The sequence below is a fragment of the Perognathus longimembris genome, chromosome 7, assembly GCF_023159225.1.
Source record: "Perognathus longimembris pacificus isolate PPM17 chromosome 7, ASM2315922v1, whole genome shotgun sequence".
Classification (NCBI taxonomy): Eukaryota; Metazoa; Chordata; class Mammalia; order Rodentia; family Heteromyidae; genus Perognathus; species Perognathus longimembris.
Window position 1 is genome coordinate 13,429,785 of NC_063167.1, and position 22,421 is coordinate 13,452,205.

The 22,421-nt window shown below is 47.5% G+C and overlaps 1 protein-coding gene and 1 long non-coding RNA gene across 2 annotated transcripts in view; one reads left to right on the forward strand and one right to left on the reverse strand.

Annotated features, from left to right (window-relative positions):
• Positions 1-4,736: 4,736 nt before the first annotated feature.
• On the reverse strand, positions 4,737-15,729 carry LOC125354693. The gene is made up of 3 exons (XR_007211530.1): positions 15,520-15,729; positions 14,763-14,828; positions 4,737-4,861 (listed from the first exon to the last, which is right to left on the reverse strand). It is a non-coding gene; the product is annotated as an uncharacterized LOC125354693 (long non-coding RNA).
• A 2,704-nt stretch (positions 15,730-18,433) lies between these two features.
• Positions 18,434-22,421, forward strand: part of Zbtb40 (zinc finger and BTB domain containing 40) — an 80,358-nt gene continuing 76,370 nt past the window's right edge. Inside the window, exon 1 of the mRNA XM_048350454.1 lies at positions 18,434-19,016. Coding sequence (XP_048206411.1) covers positions 18,922-19,016 — 95 coding nt within the window. The 5' untranslated portion in view covers positions 18,434-18,921. The remainder of the gene's footprint in view (positions 19,017-22,421) is intronic.

The following is a 22,421-nucleotide window of genomic DNA, read 5'->3' on the forward strand; positions in this document are numbered from 1 at the left end:
GCCACTGGCCCCTGTGCCAATACTCTCAGATCGTGAGAGCATTTCAACCCTGAAAGACACTGAAGCAGTGCCCAAGGAACATTCTCACCCTGCAGAAACTGAAGTGACATCTGCCAGGGTCCCTCAGCAATGACATCGTGACATTCAAAGTCACCCCTGCGGGGCTGGGGATGTGGCTTAGTGGTACAGTGCTCGCCTCGCGTACATGAAGCCCTGGGTTCGATTCCCCAACACCACATATATAGAAAACGGCCAGAAGTGGCGCTGTGGCTCAAGTGGCAGAGTGCTAGCCTTGAGCAAAAAAAAAAAAAAAAAAAAAAAAAAGAAGCCAGGAACAGCGCTCAGGCCCTGAGTTCAAAGTCACCCCTGCCTGGGCCCATGTTACTTCCTGCTGCATCCTACAGGGGAGTGCTTGGAGGGCCTGCAGCTGCCGGAAGGGATCCCGAGTTGTACAGACTGCTCTGGCTGCCAGCTGCTTCATGCTTAATTCCCACAGAAGCGAGGCTACTGCTTACCATTCCCGTCAGTCAGATGGGGACACGGAGGCGTAGGAAGTCTGGAAACAGATTCAGGGCTCTGCCTGATGCAGGTGCCATTCTGCCTTCCAGATGCCAGCAGTATCTAAATCAGCCTGGAGTGGCAGCACACGCTCGTAACCCCAGACACACAGGATCATGAGGGAAGTGCATGGTTTGTCTAGGTCCACATGGGCAAAAAGTTATAGAGAAACCATCTTAACAAAGGAGCTGGAAATAGTCATTTATTTAGGAGTCCAGACCACTATCCAAACTGTCCCCATGCAAAAATCTAAGACTGCCTGAAAAATAACCTACAAGTGAAAAGACTGGGGTACGGTTCCTGCCTGAATTCAGGCACAGAGCCCTGAGTTCAAATCTCTGAACCATTTTAAAAAGCACTTTAGTAGTCAAGTGGGCTGCCTTGGAAATGTCCCAAGTGTGTGGGAGAGGGAGGGACGAGGAGTTAACTCCAGGTGCTCACTGGTCAGACCTGGGTCACAGGCAGCAAGGGAATGCTACTGTTTTCACTGTTGTTAAGAGCAGTGCTAGCACATAGGAGACAGACCTGACAAATGGGATTACATCAAACTAAGAAGATTCTGCACAGCAAAGGACATAGTTACTAAACTAGAAAGACCACCGACTGACTGTAGATCTTTACCAGCAACACATCAGACAAAGGCCTAAGATTCAATATATACAAGGAACTCCAGAAGCTAACCCCCAACCAACGTTAATAAATCAAAAACGAAATGGACAAAGGAGCCAAGAAGAGACCTCTCAAAGAAGAGGTAACAATGTCAAAGAAGCACATGAGGAAATGCTCATCATCCCTGGCCATAAAGGAAATGCAAATCAAATTAACTGAGATTCCATCTCACCCCATTTAGATTGGCCAACATTGTGAATTCAAACAAATGTTGGCAGGGATGTGCAGGGAAAAGGAACCCTACTGCACTGCTGGTGAGAGTGTCAACTAGTACAACCACTCTGGACAGCAGTCTGGAGGGTTCTCAAAAAACTAAACACAGGGCTGGGAATATAGCCTAGTGGCAAGAGTACTTGCCTCGTATACATGAAGCCCTGGGTTCGATTCCCCAGCACCACATATATAGAAAATGGCCAGAAGTGGCGCTGTGGCTCAAGTGGCAGAGTGCTAGCCTTGAGCAAAAAGAAGCCAGGGACGGTGCTCAGGCTCTGAGTCCAAGCCCCTGGACTGGCAAAAAAAAAAAAAAATAGACCTTCTCTATGACCTGGACATACCACTCCTGGGCATCTACCCTGAACATCACTAGCCAGGATATGATAAGGACACCAGCACACCCATGTCCACTGAGACACTATTCACAATAGCCAAGTTATGGAAACAGCCCAGATGCCCCACAATAGATGAGTGGGTCCAAACAATGTGGTACCTATACACAATGGAATTTTACACAGCCATTAGAAAGAATAATATTATGTCATTTGTAGGGAAATGGATGGAACTAGAAGGAATCATGTTAAATGAGGTAAACCAAGCTCAGAGACAAATGGTGCAAGCTTTCTCTCACATGCAAAAGCTAGAGCTAAATACCAGGACATAATAAATTATACGGGACTCTAGGCATTCATGCACAGTGGGACAAAGAAGGACACTCTTAGGAGAGGAACAGAAAGGCACAACGCCCATGTGCCTCTGATCACACAACATAATATTTATCTAAATGAACTCCAGGAAGTGGGGGGGGGGGAAGAGGTTTGTTTATTTGTTTGTTTGTTTTGCTATTTTTGTTCTCTTTTCTTTTTGTTCATTTATCTGTCTTTGGGAGGGTAAAGGGGAGGCACAGAAATGGATAAACAAATGCGGCAGTGGTACTCACCGGACACTATGTTGAAAATGAACTATACAGCTTGCGGGTGGGGATGGGAGGGGAAAACTGGGAGAGAGCAAGGGGAGGAGCAACATTGTCAAAAAAGAAATCTTACAACCTGACTAATGTAACTGTAACCCCTCTGTACATCAGCCCTATGCTAACTATTTAAATCTGTTTTTTAAAAAGAACAGGACACAGTACTGAGCTGTGTGTCGTGGATGCTGTCACAACATGCTGAGAAATGATGGAGGAATGCCCGGGGCACGGCCCGGTGTTCAGGGCACTTGTGCACGAGAAGCCATAGGAGGCAAAGAGCTCTGAGGAATGGCCTGATGTCCTCTAGGGTGTCATGCTGGCTTTCCTGGCCCAGTGTGGGAGCACAGAAAGAAGCAGCACTTTGGGGGTGGGGGAGAGGCAGCCCCACCTCAGGAGTCAGCCAGACCACTCCCTCAGCTAGAGCCCCATGTCGACCCACGTCCAGTTGACAAGCCTGGTACTGCCACCAGGTGGCGCCCTTGACTGTGGAACAGCCGCAGCCGGGACAAATGAGGCCACATTCTCCCTGGCCAGCAGGGAGACCTGCACACGCGGCCTTTGCTTTAGAAAGGCCTTTGAGACTCTTCTGTTAAAAATCCCATCTGTCCACCCAAACCCTCAGGTGATGTGGCCACAGGGGGGTTCGGAGTTCCAGCACCCACACACAGGTGAGCCCCTATGAATGAATTCCAGGTCTCCAAGGTCCTTGCGGTGTGCGGATTTTGGTGGGGATCTTTCTAAGGTTCACTGATCAGGTGGGCACTCGCCTTGCCCACCCACCTGCATGTAAGGACATCTCCCCCAAATACAACACCAGGTACAGTTGGAACTCCAGGTCCCCGGGAATGGTTCACAAGCACCAGTACATCCCAAACCACACACGCGTCATGCTTGTGCCGCAGCTGTGCTGACTGAGCTAGAATCCAGGCTGATCTGAGCACCCTGTGACGCCAGCACCCCTGGCTGTGTATTCGTCCACCCTTGCTGGCCAAGATGAGCAGTCCATGGGACTCCATCCTAGGCCTGCCCCACTCCTGAGCCCGCACCCCCGCCAGGCTCCCCTGCACAAGGGGGGAGTCTCTCACAGAACTGGCCCCTTAGAAATGGATGCTGAGCACATGCAATGGAAATACTTTCCGTGCAATAAAACCCCACTGGGGCTGGGGCTGAGTCAGTGGCAGGTCGCTTGCCTGGCATGCGTGAGGCCCTGAGCTCCCTCCATGCATAACACTGGGAGAAAATCCATTACTAGCTGGGCACGGTGACATATATCTGCCATCCTAGCTACTCAGGAGGCCTCTAAGTCGTCCATCCAAGAGGCAGTCCTGCTCGGGTTTCAGAGACAGGCTCTGCAAACAGATGACTAGATAGAAGTCCCAGTGCCGTGCGTGACTGGATGCATGGCTTTGGGTGAGTTCTTTGCTCCTGTCCCTCTTTTTTTTTTGCCAGTCCTGGGCCTTGGACTCAGGGCCTGAGCACCATCCCTGGCTTCTTCCCGCTCAAGGCTAGCACTCTGCCACCTGAGCCACAGCGCCCCTTCTGGCCATTTTCCATATATGTGGTGCTGGGGAATCGAACCAAGAGCTTCATGTGTAGGAGGCAAGCACTCTTGCCACTAGGCCATATTCCCAGCCCCGCTCCTGTCCCTCTTAAAATCCTCATTACAAATATGGGCAGGGTCAGGCACTGGTGGCTCACACCTGTCATCTCAACTACTCAGGAGGCTCTTATCTAGAGGATGGTGGTTTGGGGCCTGTACAGGCAGTAAAGCCAGCGAGTCCAGTCTAAAAGTAGCCAGCACAAAGCTGGACTGACAGCATGGTTCACGTGATAGAGCACCAGCCAAGCAAACAAGCTAAGCAAGTACAAGCCTTGAGTTCAAGCCTCAGTACCAGCAAATGCATACATATCTCTGTGTGTTGTATTCTATGTATATGTAATTGTCTATGTAGACATATATGTGTGTGTACATGCATAATACTACTACCTAGGTTTTGGGGTGTGGGGGTGAGAAGAGGAAATACACAAAAGTACTGAGGCCACTGCATCAGGTAGGCCCAGATCAATGGTGCCCTTAGGCACGCCTCTTGAGGAGACGGCCTCAGAGTCTACCTTCGGCTTTATGCTGCGCTGGACACGAATTTATCCTCCAGTGCAGACCAAGATCCAGGATGGAAGCAAGGTGGAGTGCGGTACCCTGAGAGACTGAAATAAAAGCAGGGGTGCCAGCCCAGGCAGATCTTACAGGCAGCTCTATCTATTTCTTCTTTGCCATTTTGACACAGAAGAATTCTAATTGCTACCAGATCAAAAGAGCTAGGAATCCTAATTGCTGCCAGGCCAAAGAGCCAGGAATTCTAATCGCTGCCAGGCCAAAGAGCCAGGTGGTCACGGCTCCTGGGGCCTGTTCTCCCCGGGTCACTTCCAGTAAGGTCATGAGCAGCCACACGCCTCTGGAAGACAGAGATATTGGCTGGTTATTGGACGATGCTCCTTCTGAGGTCCTGCAGGAGGCTAAGCACACTATGCCAACAAGTCTGACAGAAGCTGCTCCCAGCAGCCCTCCAGGAAAAGATGGGGCCCTGGCCTTCCATCACTGTCTTCCTGAGTCACCGGCAGCTTCACCATCATCCTCATGGGCTGGAGGCCAGTTCACTGGCCAGGTCAGAACTATGGAGACTCCTCACTCCTGCCTGGCCTTGGGCCCTGCTGTTCAAGTCCCATGGCCATGGCCTTCCCAACCCTCATACTAGCTGCTGCCCTTTTCTTTCCTTTCCATCTTTCTCTCCTTCCTTCCTTCCTTCCTTCCTTCCTTCCTTCCTTCCTTCCTTCCTTCCTTCCTTCCTTCCTTCCTCCTTTCCTCCCTCTTTCCTTCCTTATGTGTGTGCATATCAGTACTGGGACATGAACTCAGGGCCTCGTTCTCTTGCTCAGCTTTCTTGCACAAGGCTGGCGCTCTACCACTTGAGCCACACCTCCACTTTCAACTTTTTGCTGGTTAATTGGAGATAGGAGTCTCTCAGCTCTGTCTGCACTGGCTGATTTTGGCCTGGCTCTTTTCCTTCTTTCAATAGGTTCTCACTGTGTAGCCCAGACTGGCCTTGAACTGACAACCCTCCTGCCTTAGCCTCCAAACTGCTGGGATGACAGGCGTGCATCACTGCACCCTGCTTTGTCTTTCTCCACTAGCCATCACTAGCGTCCTCATCAAAGCCTGTGATCTGCTGATCCTTCTACAACTAGTGTGACCATTGTGCTATTTGAATATGATGGCTCCCATTCATTCATTCATTCCTCAGCCCAAGGTCCAGTCCTGGCCCTGGGTGCATGTCCCTTCTAGGACACATACAAATATACAAATAATGCATGCTGGGAGGGCAGGTGGTACCACGCCCTAGAAGATTTGAGGAAGGGAGGGAGATAGTGATGGGGAGACTAGCCTTTGTTACAGGGGCTCAGGACTCTGAGCTCTCTGAGGGAGGGGCTTCTGCATGGAGGACTGCCTGGAGGAGGGATCCGGTCAGACAAAGGCTGTCTCCGCAGAGAACAAGGCAAGGGCACTCGCTTTCCTACTTCATAAAGTGCCCCAAACTGGTCGGCAAAGAGCAATGCAGGATGGAGGCAGTGGAGGCGGAGATAGGAGTCCACGAGGTGGGCGCAAAGGTCTCTTAATAAACGGTGATGGGAAAACCCAGAGTCGGTGGGGAAAATCAGTTCATCCACTGCTGTTTCCCAATGCCAAACCTGAGCCCAGGGCGCGACTCACTGTGCACGGCAGACAATAAATCATCTAGGAGGTAACAGGGGACATCTTCTCACGACTTAATGACAGGAAAGACTCCAGCCATCCGCCGGCCTCCTGCGGGACCTTGCTGTTTATGAACTGTGTGCCTTGTGGAAACTTCACTGGCTGTGCCTGGCTCCTTACTCAGGCCTTGCCCTGGGTGGCCATGCGCTCCGCTGGGTGGCCCTGCTGTCTCCTGGGTGGCCCCCTACAGGCTCCAGGCCAGTGTCTCCTAAGGCTGATCTGGGACTTCCTGGGGGATGGCTAGCAATCACCTGTAATCTGAGTCCGTGTGTGTGTGTGTGTGTGTGTGTGTGTGTGTGTGTGTGTGTTTCACAGAAGGGGAAGGGTGTCGACTCGGACCAGGTGATCACAGGATGACAGGGCTGTGGACAGAGCTAATGGCACCTGCAGAACGCAGAGGAAGAAGCGGCACCCACTTGGCAGAGGGAGGCAGGTGGGGGTACAGAGGGTGATGGTGGCAGCCCCACAGCTCTGGGGATGACAGCAGGGCTGGCAGACATGCGCCTGTGTCAGACGTCTGGATATGAGTCCTGAACCAGCCTCTCGTAGGCCTTGAGTAAGTGAGCTCCCAGCCCCGGCCCTGGCCCACAGCATGAGTTCCAGGTCCTCCCCGGTGAATCTGCACAGCCCAGGACAGCGTGGAAGGTGCTCTGATGGCGTTCACTCATTTAAGAGCCATAACCAAGTCCAGCCCACTGCATGGAGGGGGCAAGGGGTGAGATCATGAGGGCAGGGGGGAACCGGCACAGATTCTGCAGGGGCACGTGGGGAGCCTTCCTGGGAGGGTCCATTCCATGCTGACCAGTCATTGGCTGTGTGTTTCTAACACGATCCTCTTGTTCATTTGTTGCTAACAAATTGCAAGCTTACGGGAAGGAAACTGGGAGGCACTAGGTCCCAGGATGACTTGAAGTTGATGTAACATGGTGCTGGCTCTGTAAGCGATGCCCATTTCACAAGTGTGGAGCCACAGGCCACCGAGACCCCAAAGAGCATCAGGAGATGAGACACGCTCTGCCTCAGGGCAAGCAGTGGGCCTGGTGGGTGAATAAACACAGCCAGGGTAGGAAGATTGGCACAGCGGGCTTGTGATAAGAAACACACAGGGGGAGGCGGACAACAGAGAGAAAACTCATCCCCGAGACACTCAGGAGACATTTAGCAGTACCAGACGCAGTTCCCCATGCAGACAGAGAGTGGTGAGTAGTGCAGGCAGGCTGGGTTCCCCCAGGGCTCACCTTCTAGTGTGGGCAGACAGGTCGGTAAGGAGCGGTCAACAAAGCAGGGCAAAGCAGCAACAGGGTCAGAAGCCTTTGAAAAATACGGCCGTGGGGCTGCAGTGGTCGGCGGCAGTGCTCGCACAGAGCATGTGCAAGGCCTGGGGTCTTAGCGTATCTCCTAAGAAAAGATGACACTGAGCTGGGTGCTGATAGCTCACGCCTATAAGTCTGACTTCTCAGGAGGCTGAGAGCTAAGGATTGTAGTTCGAATCCAGCCCAAACAGGAAAGTCTATGAGACTTTGACGTCCAACTGGTCAATAGAAACGTGAAAATGAGATGTGGCTCAAGAGGGAAAGTGCCAGTCTTGGGCAAAAATGCTAAGGGACAGTGACAGTGCCCAGGCCCTGAGTTCAAGTCCCAGTACTGGCACAAAAAGAGAAGGGAAAGGAAGGGAAGGGAGAGAGGAAGATGACTTTGGGGCAGAGACATGAAGGGAGCCACATGACAGGAGATTCCCACACTTGAAGGGAAATCAGATGCATTTCATCTACCCAGGCCCTGTTCTCAATCGACTGAAACAAAACAAAGACGCTTTGTAGCACAGCACCCGAAAAGTGGAACAGAAACACACTCCACATGAAAGGCCAGCCTCTGCTTAATCTGGTTTTGCTGTTATTGAAATCATAAGTGCCTCCTTTATCGCAGATGGCTCAAAATCTGTTGGGGAAAGAGATGCTTTAGAAATACAATTCCAAATGAAAAACAAAGCAAAAAAAACCAACAAAATTTCCCCCCCGCCCCGAACCCAGCAATAATAATGGCCACGCAAGAAATAACCTGAGATCATGAATGCGCTACTTGATGAGATTAAACAGTTGGGAGGAACTGATGCGAGTCCCAAAGAGGAAAATATCCACACAAATCACTGTGTGCCACAAATCCCATGTGGTTGCTCAGCCAATTCAGAGACATTCTGTTTGGAGAACAGTCACCATTTGGTCAAGAAATATTAACCAAGTGGGACGCAGTGGCTCATGCCTATAATCCTGGCTATTTAGGAGGACTGCAGTTTGAGGACAACTCTAGGCTTCATTTGAGGCTAACCTCTTCAAGATCCCATCTCAAATAATAAAAGGCTGGGTACTGTGGAGTACACCTGTCATCTCAGCTACCCAGGAAGCATTAATAGGATCAAAGTTGAGGACAGTCCAAGTAAAAAGCAACATCTATTAAAAAGTAACTAGGAAATAGAAGTGTGGTTCAAGTGATAGAGTGCGAGCCTTGAACAAAAAAAGCCAAGTGAGGCCCTGAGTTCAAGGTCTAGGACCAGCACACATGCACAAAATAACTACAGCAAAAAAGGATCACATGGGCAGAGAACATATCTAGCAAACAAAGTCCTCAGTTCAAACTCCAGCACCATTAAAAAAAAAGAGAGAGAGAGATGAGTATCTCGCAGAATCACCTGGAGATATCTTCACTTTAGACTCTTTGTTTTTCTTCCCAAGACTTGAATTTGTTAGCATGTACCAGTTTGGAACACCACATTCTAGACTAACCTGCTGTCTTGGTCATGTGTGGTGGGAATAGAAGACTTCTCAGCAGAAGCCATAGAATGAAGACTTGACATGCCAGGTCTAGACTCATGACAAGAGAGAAATTTCTAGAAGTGTCATCTAAGATGGTTGGGACTACCTTTAAGGAAGTGAGTTCTCCATCACTGCAGGTGTCTAAGCACGGGATGGCCAATTCTTGCTGAGCGAGGAGGACATGAAGATCAAAGTTTTAAGACAGCCAGGTGCTGGTGCCTCATGCCTGTATAATCCTAGCTACTCAGAAGACGGACATCTGAGGATCCGAGTTCAAAGCCAGCCTGGGCAGAAAAGTCCCTGTGAAACTCTTATCTCCAATTAACCCCTCAAAAAATTACAGATGGCTGGTTCCTTCCTCTGCACCTTGGGAGGGGACTTAACATTTCTTCTGTGAAGAAACGGAACCTTTGCAGTGAGTAGGAATGTGCTGGAAGGAAAACAAGCACATGAGGTTGAAAGAGGTAGGTAGCAGGCTGGAGGGAACTGTCTGATGTGTTAAAAAATTTATCAGCCAAGGTCCAGACCTGACAACTCAGCTGGCACGAGGGAACACCAAGAAACACACAGCACAGGACAGGTTGGGGCAGGGAAAGGCACCTGCACTGAGGAAATCGAGAACAGTTGTCTTTGGAGATTGTGAAGCCTTCGAGCTGAAGAACACAGCAGAGAAATGTCAAGTTTCTGTTGAAATCAAGAGGTGTTCTTGCTTTGAACTCTAAAGCATCGCCAGGGTTGGGAAGAATGAAGGACTTCCATCACAAAAGGAGAAATACAGGGCTGGTAAATACATGAAACAAAAAATGTTGAGACACACATACTCTAAGGAGATACATCTACACACAATGAGATGTTTGTTCCAACTAGAAATTAGGAGGGAACCAGCAGAATGAGGATCCTTAATGCTTGTGTGCTTATGTTGAATGATGCCTTGTCTTGGTGCTGGCTGGAGTATAAACACACTATTGTTTGGAGAGAGCAATCAGACAATATGTATCAACAGCTTTGAATATATTTCTTCCCTTTGACCCATAAAATTTGAGCATCGCACCTGAGGAAGGAGCTGGGAATATAAATAACCACAAATGATAAAAGATGCTTAACATCTGTTATTCTTATTAACTGGGGGGGAAAAAAGAGTAAGCAAATTGTATGTTCAACAAGAATATCCCAGTGAGTTTGCAGTTCACTTGATGCAATGAAATATGCAGCCATTGTAATTTACGTTTACAAAGCCTAAGTCGGAAACATTGATACAAGGATATTAAATAGCATAAACATGTATTTAATGTAGTATATGCTCAATTATGTAAAAAAAATCCTGCAAAAATGTTTGAAGGAAAAGTGTCAAAATACAGACAAGTATCTGGATTTAAAAAAAAGAAGAAAAAACAAAATATTAGCCAACTCAGTCATGTGTGGTGGCCCAAGCCCAGCACTGAGAAGACCAAAGCTGTAGAATTGGGCCTAGAGACTTTTTTCTAATTAATCAGCGAAAAGCTGGGCTAGAGTGCTCAAGTGGTAGAGCACTAGTTGTGAGCAAGATAACTGAATGAGAGTGTGAAGACCTGTGGCAGTACCAGAAAAAAAAACACAAAACGAGGAAGTGAAGGAGGTAAGGAGAAAAGGAGGGAAAGAGAGAAAGAGGGAGGCAGGGAAAGGGAGAGAAAGAAGGGAGGGAGAAGAGGGAGAGAAAGGAGGGAGGGAGAAAGGGAGATAAAAGCGAGAGGGAGAGAAGAAGAAAGGAAAAGGAAGGAGGGAAAAAGAGAAAGAGTGAGGGAGAGAAAGGAGGGAGGAAGGGGAGGGAAGGATTACCGTCCCTGGCTTCTTCCTGCTCAAGGCTAGCACTCTGCCACCTGAGCCACAGCGCCCCTTCTGGCCGTTTTCCATATATGTGGTGCTGGGGAATCAAACTGAGAACTTCATGTGTAGGAGGCAAGCACCCTTACCACTAGGCCATATTCCCAGCCCCATCCGCTAGCCCTTGTTGACAGCTGCATTGTATTCCATCAATTATCCCTATTATATTTTATTTAACAATTTTAATGAACATTTAGGTTACTTTAATTTTATTATAAACAATGCTGCAATGAACATCTTGGGTATCTCTTTGTGAATGTCAGTAAGAAGTTCTCTGGGGATATACACAAGCAAGCTGAGTTTTGTAGTATCAAATTAGGACATACTTTGTCCAAATCACTAGATATGTCAATAAATTGCTCTCCATATTGGCTGCACTAACTTTCAACCCCTTTTCCAGCAGTACACAGGACTGCATTTCCCTCCCCTTCCTTGTTTTGTCCTTACAGATTGTTTTTCAAATAAGGTCTCATGCTAATTTTGCCCCAGGCTGGCATCAAATTTTTATCTTCCTACCTTAACTTCCAAGTAGCTGGGACCACAAGTGTGTGCCACCACACCTGATCTTGCAAAGTTTACAGACAAATACAAATATATATCTTGTTCCCCTATCATAAAAATTGCCAACTGTGTACTCCAGCCAACATTGACCATACCCACTTTGTTTGGCTTCACCATTTCCCTTTCAGATTATTCATTATTGGTCTATAGAAAGCCACTAGTTTTTGCATGTGGATTTTATGCCATGCTACTTTGCTGAATTCATTAAGTATTTCTAATAGTGTGTGTGTGTGTGTGTGTGTGTGTGTGTGTGTGTCTTTAAGAATTTCTACACACAGGGTCAAATCATCTAGAAACTAATCATTTCATTTCTTCTTTTCCGAAGTGGATCTTTGGTTTTTCCTTCTTTCCTCATTGCTCTGGGCAAGATCTTAGTACTATGTTGAATAGAAGTGGCAAAAGTAGTCATCATTATCTTGTTCTTGATTTTAGAGCAAAATCATCCATTCATTTACATTTAGTATAAGGCTTACAGTGCACTTTTAAAATACAAGTCTTTTACTCTACTGTAGTCATTTCCATCTGTTTCTAGTTTGTTGAGTGTTTTTGTCTTGAAAGGGTGTTGAATTTCATTCAATGTCTATGTTGCATCCATTTAGGTACAGATTCATTTTCCCCCCTTCCTTCTGTTAATGTGGTGTATTACACCTTATTAGTGCTTTATTCATCTATCTTCATAAATTATATTGGTCTATAATTGTTGGGATCCTTTCTGGTTTGGTTTTGTTGTTGCTGTTGTTGGTTGTGGGGCTTGAATTCAGGGCATGGACACTGTCCCTGAGCTCTTGTGCTCAAAGCTAGCACCTCTTTGAGCCACAGCTTCACTTTCAGTTTTCTGGTGCTTAATTGGAGATAAGAGCCTCACAGACCTTGCTGTGTGGCCAGGCTTTGAACCGCAATCCTCAGATCTCTACCTTTTGAGGAGCTAGGATTAACAGGTATGAGCCACCAGTACTGGGCCTGGTCTATAGTTTTCTTGTAGTGCCTTTGTTTGGCTTTGGGATCAGGGTAGCATTGGCTTCATTGAGTAAGTGCTCATTCTCCTTCAGTTTTTTAGAAGAATTATTATGTGTTCATCTTTTTAAAGTTTGGGGAAATTTTCCTGTGAAACTCTTAGGCCCAGCACTTTTCTTTGTTGGAAGTTGCTGGTTACTGATTCCATCTCCTTCCTAGCAATGGTAATCTATCAGATTTCTCTTTCTCCCTCTCTCTCTCTCTCTCGGATTTAGTCTTGGTAAATTTTGTTTTTCTATGAATTTGCTCATTTCAATTACATTATCCAGTTTTCTGGTGGACAATCATTGACAATAGTTCATTAAAATATTTTTACTGAGGCTGGGAGTATACTTCAGTAGTAGAGGATGCATTTATGAGCATGTATGGGTCCCTGGGCTCAATCCCAGCACATGCACACATACAATCTTTGTTCTTTTTCTAGATTCTGTAATAATGTAATTACTAGCAATATAGATATGTCCTCATTTCCATTTCTGAGTTTAGCAATTAGTCTCCTATCTCTTTTTCTTAGTCAATCTAGCTAGAGGCTTATAAGCAAAGTATTTCCCAAGAGAGAAAAACACTAGGAAGCACTTGTAAACTTTGAGGTTCACAGTGCAGGAGCTCAGGCTCACCAAAAAGTAGAGAGCTGGGGGCCTGCAGAATACTTTCCACTCCTCCACACCCTACCACCAAGTCTCCAATGGACTATTTAGAATACTTCCTGCCTTCCAATGGCATCCTGTCTGGCTTTCAGAAAAAAATTATAAGGCACACTAAAAACATATAGTTTGAAGAGTCAGAGCATGAAAAGGTTGAGTCTGAGGCAGACTCATAGGGGTAGATATTGGAATCCCAGACCAGGAATTTAAAACAAATATGAGGATGAACATGCTGAGGGCTCTAGTGGATAAAGTAGGAGAGTACAAACAAAAAGAAGCAAATCCTAAGAAAAAATCAACAAGAAACCCAAGAGATCAAAAATACTGTAGAAGAAATGAAGAATGCCTTTTGTAAATGAATAAGTGGAAGAAAGAGCCTCTGAGTTTACGGATATGTCAAAGGAAGCCTCCAAAACTGAAAACTGAAAAGCAATGAGAAAAACAACTGTGAAACCAGAACAGACTGTCTGAAGGTGGGTAACTACAACAGGTGTAAATGCCTGGAAGAGAAAGAAGAGACATTCCAAGTAAAACGACTGAGAATTTCCTGAAGTGAATGGCAGAGACCCAACCACAGATTATAAAAGCTCAGTGAACACCAAGAAGTATAAATGACACTCACCCACACACCAAAAGAAAAAGAAACAAACAAACAAGTTCTTCTGCACAGGCATAGTATTTCCAAACTTCATAAAAGTCAAACATAAAGAAGAAATGTTGTAAGACACCAGAGGAAAAAAAAGGACCTTATTCAAAGGGGAGCAAAGATAAAAACTACATCCAACTTCCCCACTTAAGTTCTCCCCAAAACATGCCATAAGGAATACAGTGAAGAGAAATATTTAGCGTTGAGGACAAAAACTCACCATCTTAGATTTCTATGCTCTGCAAAATTACCTTCCAATGGGGAAAGGAATAAAGACACTCAATCAAAGTGAAGTTGAAGAATTAGTCACTAGGGACCCTCACTTGAATTCTTTAAAGACAAGAACAAAATATAGAGATTGATGTGTAAGATCTAAGGAAACAAAGATGATACAGAGTTTATGGAGCGGATAAGTGAAAGCAAAATAAACTCCTTTTTCATATTATTAATCTAGCAGATTAAAGTTAGATAAAGAAGCCACACACCGGTGGCTCATCACTGTAATCCTAGCTACTCAGAAGGTTGAGATCTGAGGATCAAGATTCAAAGTTAAACCAGGCGGGAAAGTCCATGAAACTCTTACCTCTAATTAACCAGCAAAAAGCCTAAAATAGAGCTGCAGCTCAAGTGATAGCGTGCAAGGTTTGAGAAAAATAAAACAAAACAAACACCCTCAGGGACAGCGCCAGGCCCTGAGTTCAAGCCTTGGTATCAGCATACATTTTTTTTTTTTTAAATCAGCTAAAGAGCCCAGAAGGAGAGTCAGGTTTTGCTAGAGAAATAAGACCTGGATGGCATCTCAGAGGAGGCATTGATCTCAGCAGTCAGAATGTGACAGTGCCTTTGGTCTTGGGGCAACTGAGGCAAATGATGCATCCCCCAAGTCTCAGCAGGTGCAGAGCCAAAGCAGTGCTCCAAGCCCCCCTGGCTGGGGAGAGCAGTGGGAAGCAGGCCTGCTCAGACTTCTTTGTCTTTTTGTCTTCCTTGGATGCACGAGCAGGCAGCTGACCTTTCTGAGGCATCCAGCAAATTCCCGCAGCATCCTCATCTGAGACTGCTCTCCACTGGACCGGATCTGAAGAAAAGGAGAGTGAAATTCTAACACTTCCAATGCCAGGAAGGAGAATGCCAAGGCCCAGACACCTACTCTAGCAAATTAAAAAGCATATGTCGAGTCTGCAGCAAACTTCGCTTCCACAAATAACACCACTGCCTTGGGGAGCAGCAGAGACATTTGACCGGGCAGCAGCTGTGCAGAGGTTCTATTTAAAGACTTGGCTTCTGCAGCCTGAGGACTCTGGGCTTGGGATTTGATTGGAAGGTGGAGAGAACACAACAAAACGGAAGAAGGGGATTTGGGGGGAGGGGGAAGAAAACCACCAGCAGGTGGTTGGCTGCTTTTGTGTATCCTGAAGATGTTCAGTGAGCTCATTTTCATAAAATTATGTCTATCTTTCTTGGAGTAAGTACAATGTGGAAAGGGCTTAGAATGGTGTCTAGCACACAGTGCTTATTGAGTAGAAGCTATCATTATTGTCATTGTTAACTCTCTGTCCATCTACTTAAGACAAATATGAAGCAAGATGGAAAAATGCTCAGCTCTGAAAAGTTTGTGCGAGGCACCAGTGGCTCACACATAGCTACTCAGGAAGATGAGATCTGAAGATTGTGGTTTGAAGCCAGCCCGGGCAGACAAATTTGAGAGACTCTTATCTCTAGTTAACCAAACAGAAGTGGAGGGGTGGCTCAAAGAGTAGAGCACCAACCTTAAGCAGAAAATCTAAATGGGAGCATAAGGCTCTGAGTTCAAGCCCCCAGGGCCTGCACAAAAGGAAAAAGAGAAAAGAAAAAGAAGAGACTAGCTTGTTACAAAGTGGTAGAATTTATGATTCAGATTCACTTTCTTTTTTGGATGTTTTCGGAATCCTTGAGTTGTTAACAACAAATGCATTTATTTTGTAAAACCTCAAACTTAATATTCTAGGTTGAGAAAAGGACAGGCTCAACAGTCAGACCTCTAAACTTCACTGTGGAGCAGCTACGTTTACCCAAGCAAATTCTTTCTCTTCTCTGAGGCTGGGATGGAAATGCTAGGATGAAGTGTGGTAATCAGATACAGAGCTTGGCACAGTACCTGACAGTACCTGGCTGAGGATGGATGCTCTTAGTGGCAACAGTGGTGCTGCTCTACTTCCTGTCCGGGCTAGGAACATGTGCTACTCACCTCAGTGTCCTAGGCATATAGCAGAAGTTGGTGGGGTTTTTTTCCTTGTTTTGCTGCTGAGGATTGAACCTAGGGCCCCTTACATGTGAAGCCTCAGCTCTGCCGCTGAGTCAAAAGCCCAACCTGTAGCAGGGAGCTTAAGTGGACCCACCTCAGGCATCTTACATGGGGCAGTGACCTGAGAACACTCTGTCTTCAGAGAGAGAAAAAAGCTGAAAAGGTCTGGAATATCTTCCCTATCAAAGTGAGGATGCTGGCAATTGGGAAATGCCTATTGTTCTTCTAAAACTGTTGGCACTCTCGAAGTGAGGCCATTAGGAGGTCTGGCTACTGGTTTCTCATTCCTCCAGTTGTGGCTAGTCTAATACCAAGGCTATTGCCCTATGATTCTATGCCGTGTTGCATGTGTTTATGTACGTGTATATATGTGTTTTGGAGTTCATTTTACTATTACCCACACTTGGCGCTGGTGCTTGCACCTAGACATGCATGCCATCAGCTCCTCTCCCTACCTGCAGCCCTACTGTGTTGTTCTTTGTGAACTGTATGTAGGTAGGTCAGTCCCACTGAATGTCTAATGTAGGTTTTGAGCGTTGCTTATCTGAAATGCTTGGGGTTCAGAAGTATTTTGGATTCTAAATTTTGTCCTATTTTTATGTACATAATGTAAAATCCTGGGGATGGAACCCAAGTCTTAACACAAGATTCATGAACACTTGAGATATACATTATATGCATAGACTGAAAGTAATTTTATATGATTTTTGTGTGTGTGTGTCTGAATCTGTGTTTTAACTGATCTGTTACATGAGATCTGGGGTGGAATTTCCAACTGGTGACATCATGTTGGTGCTCAAAAAGTTTCTGATTTTGAAGCATTTCAGATTTTGGAGTTCTGGGTTTGGGGATGCACAACCTATAATGCAAACCTTCAAATGAAAAGATTATGAGGAAACCGCATGTATTGATCCACTGGCTGTGTGAATATATGTGGATGTGCTAGAGGAATGCATTCTCTGTTATATCTAAATCAGTCCTTCTGTGCAAAAGAGTCCTCTCCATATTCATATGTTCTCTCTCTCTCATTTTCTCAAAGACTTACTTTGTAGATAGGCTTTGAAATCACAATCCTCCTGCTTCAGTTTACCAAGCCCAGCCTAGCCTAGGATTACAGGTATGTGTTACCATGCCCAGATTTTCACACATTTTTTCTAAATCTTCTACAATAAACATGTATTCTTTTAAAATAGAAAAGAAAAACTTTTTTTTAAAGAAAGCTCTATTCTTTATGTAGTTTAAAGGTAGATCCCTTTGCCTAGCATTTGAATGGCCCTGGGTTTGATCCTTAGCACCAAAAGGAACGAGGATAAAAAGAAAAAAAAATCCTATTCTGTCACCAAGGTCCCAGAAAGGCTGTGAACATGGTGCTTTTCTTGTGCTTCTGCCTTTTAGTCCCTACAAAATGAAGAGTCCATTTAAGTTGGGGGAGGGCCTTAACCCTTACTCTTTAGACTGTTGAGCCTTAGTCCATCCACAGTTCCATATAGCATATTGGTATTAACTTCCTCCTCCTCCTCCCCCTCCCCCTCTTCCTTCTACCTCCTCCTCCTCTTCCTCCTCCCCTCCCTCCCTTCCTGCCTGCCTCCCTCCCTCCCTCCCTTCCTCTTTCTTTCTTCTTCTTTTTTGGTCGTAGGGCTTGAACTCAGGGCCTGAGTGCTGTCCCTGAGTTCTTATGCTCAAGGCTAGTGCTTTACCACTTTGATCCAAAGCTCCATGTCAAGTTTTCTGGTGGTTAACTGGAGATAAGAGACTCATAGACTTTCCTGCCTGAGCTGGCTTTGAATTTCGATCTTCAGACTCAGCCTCCTGAGTAGCTGGGATTAAAAGCGTAACCAGCAGCGCCGAGTGGTAATAACATTCTTCAAAATCCATGACGTCTGACAGATGCCAGCGGCCCGTGCCTGTCAAGCTAGGTTCTCGGGAGGCTGAGAACTGAGGATCACGGTTCGAAGCCAGCTCTGGCAGGAAAGTCCATGCGACTCTTACCTCCAGTTAACCACCCAACAGCTAGAAGTGGGGCTGTGGATGGGCCCCGCATTCTCCTCCCTCCTTCCCCCTCTCTGTCCTGGAGCACCTGCCGGTGCCCAGCTCAATCTGGCATTCCTTGTCGGTGGGGGTGGTGGGAACGGGAAGCTGGGGGACACAGCAGGCACAGGCACAGCCCGGGTGACTGCAAGGACATCGACTGAGGTCGCAACAGTCAATCGGATGGGGGTGCGGTGACCTGCGGGCATCGAGGCGGACCTGTCCGGATCTGACTGGAACCTCGCGGTCTGAGGGCAGCCGGGCGTGCGGAGCCTCGCCGCAGAGCGCACTGCCAGCCGGAACCGCGCGGAGAAGAAGCCGCCGACGTTCACTCACCCGCGGGCCCAAATCCCAGGACTGGAGGGAGGGGCGGGATCAAGCCAGGATTGAGTGACACTTCAGCCTATCACGTCCCAGCGGCGTGAGCTTCTCCACCAATGAGCGCGCGCCTGGAGATGCGGCTCAAGTCCCAGCCCCGCCTCGCACATGAACGTGTTATCTTGGGAAAATGTAAAGATACCTGTGGGGGCCTAGCCCTCCGCCGTCCTGCGAAGCAAGCGACTAGCCTTGGAGCTGCCCCAGCACGGGGACAGTGGAACTCAGTAGAACTTTCCTCCCAAGGAGGCGGGGCCGAGGTCAGAGGTCGGGAACAGGCTAGCCACCTAACCCCCCCCCCCCACCCCCGGCCAGTCTTACTATGGGTGGTGAATGTGAGAGTGACGCGGGCCCCGCCCTCTCGCGAGACCACCCCCAAGCACGTGACCGCGGCGCGCGGACTTCCGGGCCGCCCCTCTCGGCTTCTACGGTCTTCGGTGCCGGCCTCAAGATGGCCGCCTTCGGGCGTCTCCGGCGCTGTTGAATGGTGAAAGCTTTATTGTTCCCTTCGGGCAGGAGTGTTCGTGTCCTCTACGGCGCTGTCAATAAAGAACCGCAGTTTGAATCGGTGCTGAGCAGGTAACCATAGAAACGAGGTTGGGACTCAGCGTGGAGACCCCGTTTTTCTTCTTCGGCAGCTGAGGCCCGAGGGGCTCCCTGAGGGGCACACGGGACCCCTCTGCGTGGCGGGCTCCGCGGGGCTCGCTAGCGTCCCGGCCGCCCGCAGTCCGTCCTAGGACGAGGACCTGGGGGTGCGGGTGGGGAGGGCGGTCCACACTCCGGGCTCAGGCTCCGCCCGAGGCCCGGCCTGGCTCCGCCGGGACCTGCCCCGGGCCGGACCGAGACCTCGGGTCCCGGGGTGCCGCCCCGCTTCCCCGGGTCCCCAGGCCCGCGGGCCGCAGGCGCCCCCTCCTCGTCCTCGCTCTCGGCTCTCGTTTGCCGGGATCTCAGACCGACTTAGTGTTTTTGGATAGTCGAGGGGGATGTAAATCATCCGAACTGGAACTTGGGTGCCCCCCTTCCCCCCAGTGAGGTGTGGAGACGTCGCCATGTTCTTTGTTTATGTGTTGTCTGGCCGCTTTCCTGCTCCGGGGCGGAGTTGAGTAGCTGGCGTGGCCGCTCCTTGTGGCTTCGATGGTGAGACGTCTCCGTCTGCCTTTACAGCAGTAGTTTGCTGACCCCTGACCTGGACACGAGTAGAGTGGATTAGCGTGGGCCTTCCGCCGGTCCCTGCTCACGGAAGAGGGAAACTTGACCTTCCGGCTTCACGGTTACTCCCAAGTAGCTAGGCAAATTTCGCCCTAGGTCAAGAAGTTTTCTCCACCTGGAGCTGTGTCCAAATCATGGTGTGCCCCATAGAAATGGGAACAGTATCAGAGTGAAACTTTTCTCTACCTCAGTCATCAGATTTGGTCCCCAGCCGCTTCATAACTAATGTAGACACCTTTCTGAAATGGCAGTACTTTCCACCACATTTTGCTCTTCTCCCTTGTCTCTCCTCCCCGGTCCCACCAATACTGGAGCTTGAACTCAGGGCCTACAGCTCTCGGTTGGCTTTTTCTGCTGCTCCATGCTTGCTGCGCTGCCTCTTGAGCCACACCTCCTTTTCCCACACCTAGCTTATCATTTATTTAACAAATGGTTTGGAACATCGGTCTTATATAAATGTTTTCTTAATCATTATTTTATGAACATCTGCCCGTGTAATTCAAATCGTTGGAAATACGATGGCATCAATGACGATCTCAGTCCTTTTACGAGTTTTAAATTCTCTTTTATAGATTGAACTCAGGACTTCCCACTAGTCCTCACCATTTAGTCCACACATATGGCCACTTTTAACTTTTTTTTTTTTTTTTTTTTGCCAGTCCTGGGCCTTGGACTCAGGGCCTGAGCACTGTCCCTGGCTTCTTCTTGCTCAAGGCTAGCACTCTGCCACTTGAGCCACAGCGCCACTTCTGGCCGTTTTCTGTATATGTGGTGCTGGGGAATCGAACCCAGGGCCTCATGTATACGAGGCAAGCTCTCTTGCCACTAGGCCATATCCCCAGCCCCATATGGCCACTTTTAAATGGGTTCTTTTCTTATGTCCAGGCCAGTGAGGGATATGTCCCTCCAACTTTGCTTTCCTGGATTCCTGGGAGGACCACGGCGGGGTTGGGGTGGGGCAGTCCTGGGGCTTGGACTCAGTGCCTGAGCACACTGTCCCTGGCTTCTTTTTGCTTAAGGCTTAGCACTCTACCTCATCTTGAGCCACAGTGCCACTTCTGGCTTTTTCTGTTTATGTGGTGCTGAGGAATCGAACCCAAGGCTTTGTGCATGCTAGGCAAGTACTCTACCACTACTGCTAAGCCACAATCCCTGCCCTTGAGATGGAAGCTTGAAAACAACTTTTTGTATTGAATTCAGGCCCATAGTCTCCAGCCACCCAAGTAGCTAGGGTTACAGGTTTGAGTCACCATACCTGGCTGAGGAATTTAAATTCTTTAGAGTGTGTGGTATTCCAGTACTGGTATACCAGCACACCTGGTAATTTCTCTGTTTCCCTCCCTCCATGCCTGCCTGCCTCCTTCCTTCCTTCCTTCCTTCCTTCCTTCCTTCCTTCCTTCCTTCCTTCCTTCCTTCCTTCCTTCCTTCCTTCCTTCCTCCTCCCTCCCTCCCCTCCTCTCCTTTTTCTTTCACTCTCCCCTTTCTCTTTTTTCGTTCCAATTTTAGTATATGTGCTGCTGAAGCGAGCACTCTTTCTCTTTTTTCTTTCTTCTTTTCCTTCTTTATTTCCTTTCCCTTGTTGAGACAGGATCTTGCTATATAGCCCAGGCTGGCCTTGAACTCAAGATACTTCTGCTTCAGGCTCCCCAGTGATGGGATTACAGAGATGTACAACCACACATGGCTCACAAAGATCATTTGAAACACAGCTGTCATAGCATCTTGTGATTAAAAGTAGTCATTAATATTGATTAATTTCTGTGTGCTAAGTATTTGCACTAAATACCTTGTGTGTACTGTCACTTAATCCTCGCACCAAGATGATAAACACTTTGGTTTAAACAATTTTCAATGTTAGAACACGTAGTATTCTATCACCCTTAGTGTTTTATAAATAAGGAAACTGGCTCATAGAGGGAAGAGAGGTATTTAAGAGTTCATAGCTTATAGCTGGGTATGGTGGCTCACACCTATAATCTTAGCTACTAATGTCAATTCAAAGTCAGCCCAGGCAAAAGTTTGTGAGACCCTCATCTCAGTAAAAAAGCTGAGTATGGTGGTACATATCTGTCTTCCCAGTTACATGGGAAGTGGGAATAAAAGGATCTTGGTTAAAATAGACATGCTATGTGGAAAATAAAGCAAAAAAGGGCTGGGGGGCCTGGCTCCTGCCTAGTAAGCTGGAGGCTGTGAGTTCAAACTCCAGTAACACACACACACACGAAGATTACACACTTATGCCTAAGGGAGCTTAAGTTAAACGGATCATACCATGCTGTGTTATTTCATTTGTTGTCTTTCTTGCTACCTTGGGGGATACTCAAGGATAGGGAACACACCTGACTTTTTGTGTCCTCAGCTGCTAGCCAATGTTCTAAACCTCAGGTTTCCAGGAAGATATTAAACAAATCTAGGTCCCTTGAGCAAATATTATAGAGGCCCCATGATTACTAGGGCAGTCAGGAGGCACTGGATAGATACTGAAACTCAGTGCCTAGGCAGTGCAAAAATAACAGGGACTTAAAATTGTGGCCTCTGCTCTAAGGAGAACAGAACAGTGCTTCGATAGACTTACCTGGGTGGTCAGGGAAGGCCTCTTGAGAGGGTTTACTGTGGAAATTGATAAGTTATGGAAATAGTCCAGGAAGAGAAAAGGGGAAGAATTTTCTAGAGGGCTTGGTGACTGTAAGGGGGCAGGAACTTGGAATGCCAGGGAATGAAAGGAGTGAGAAATTTTGCTATAGTTAACAGTGCTGTGGCTAGTGCCTGGCTCTG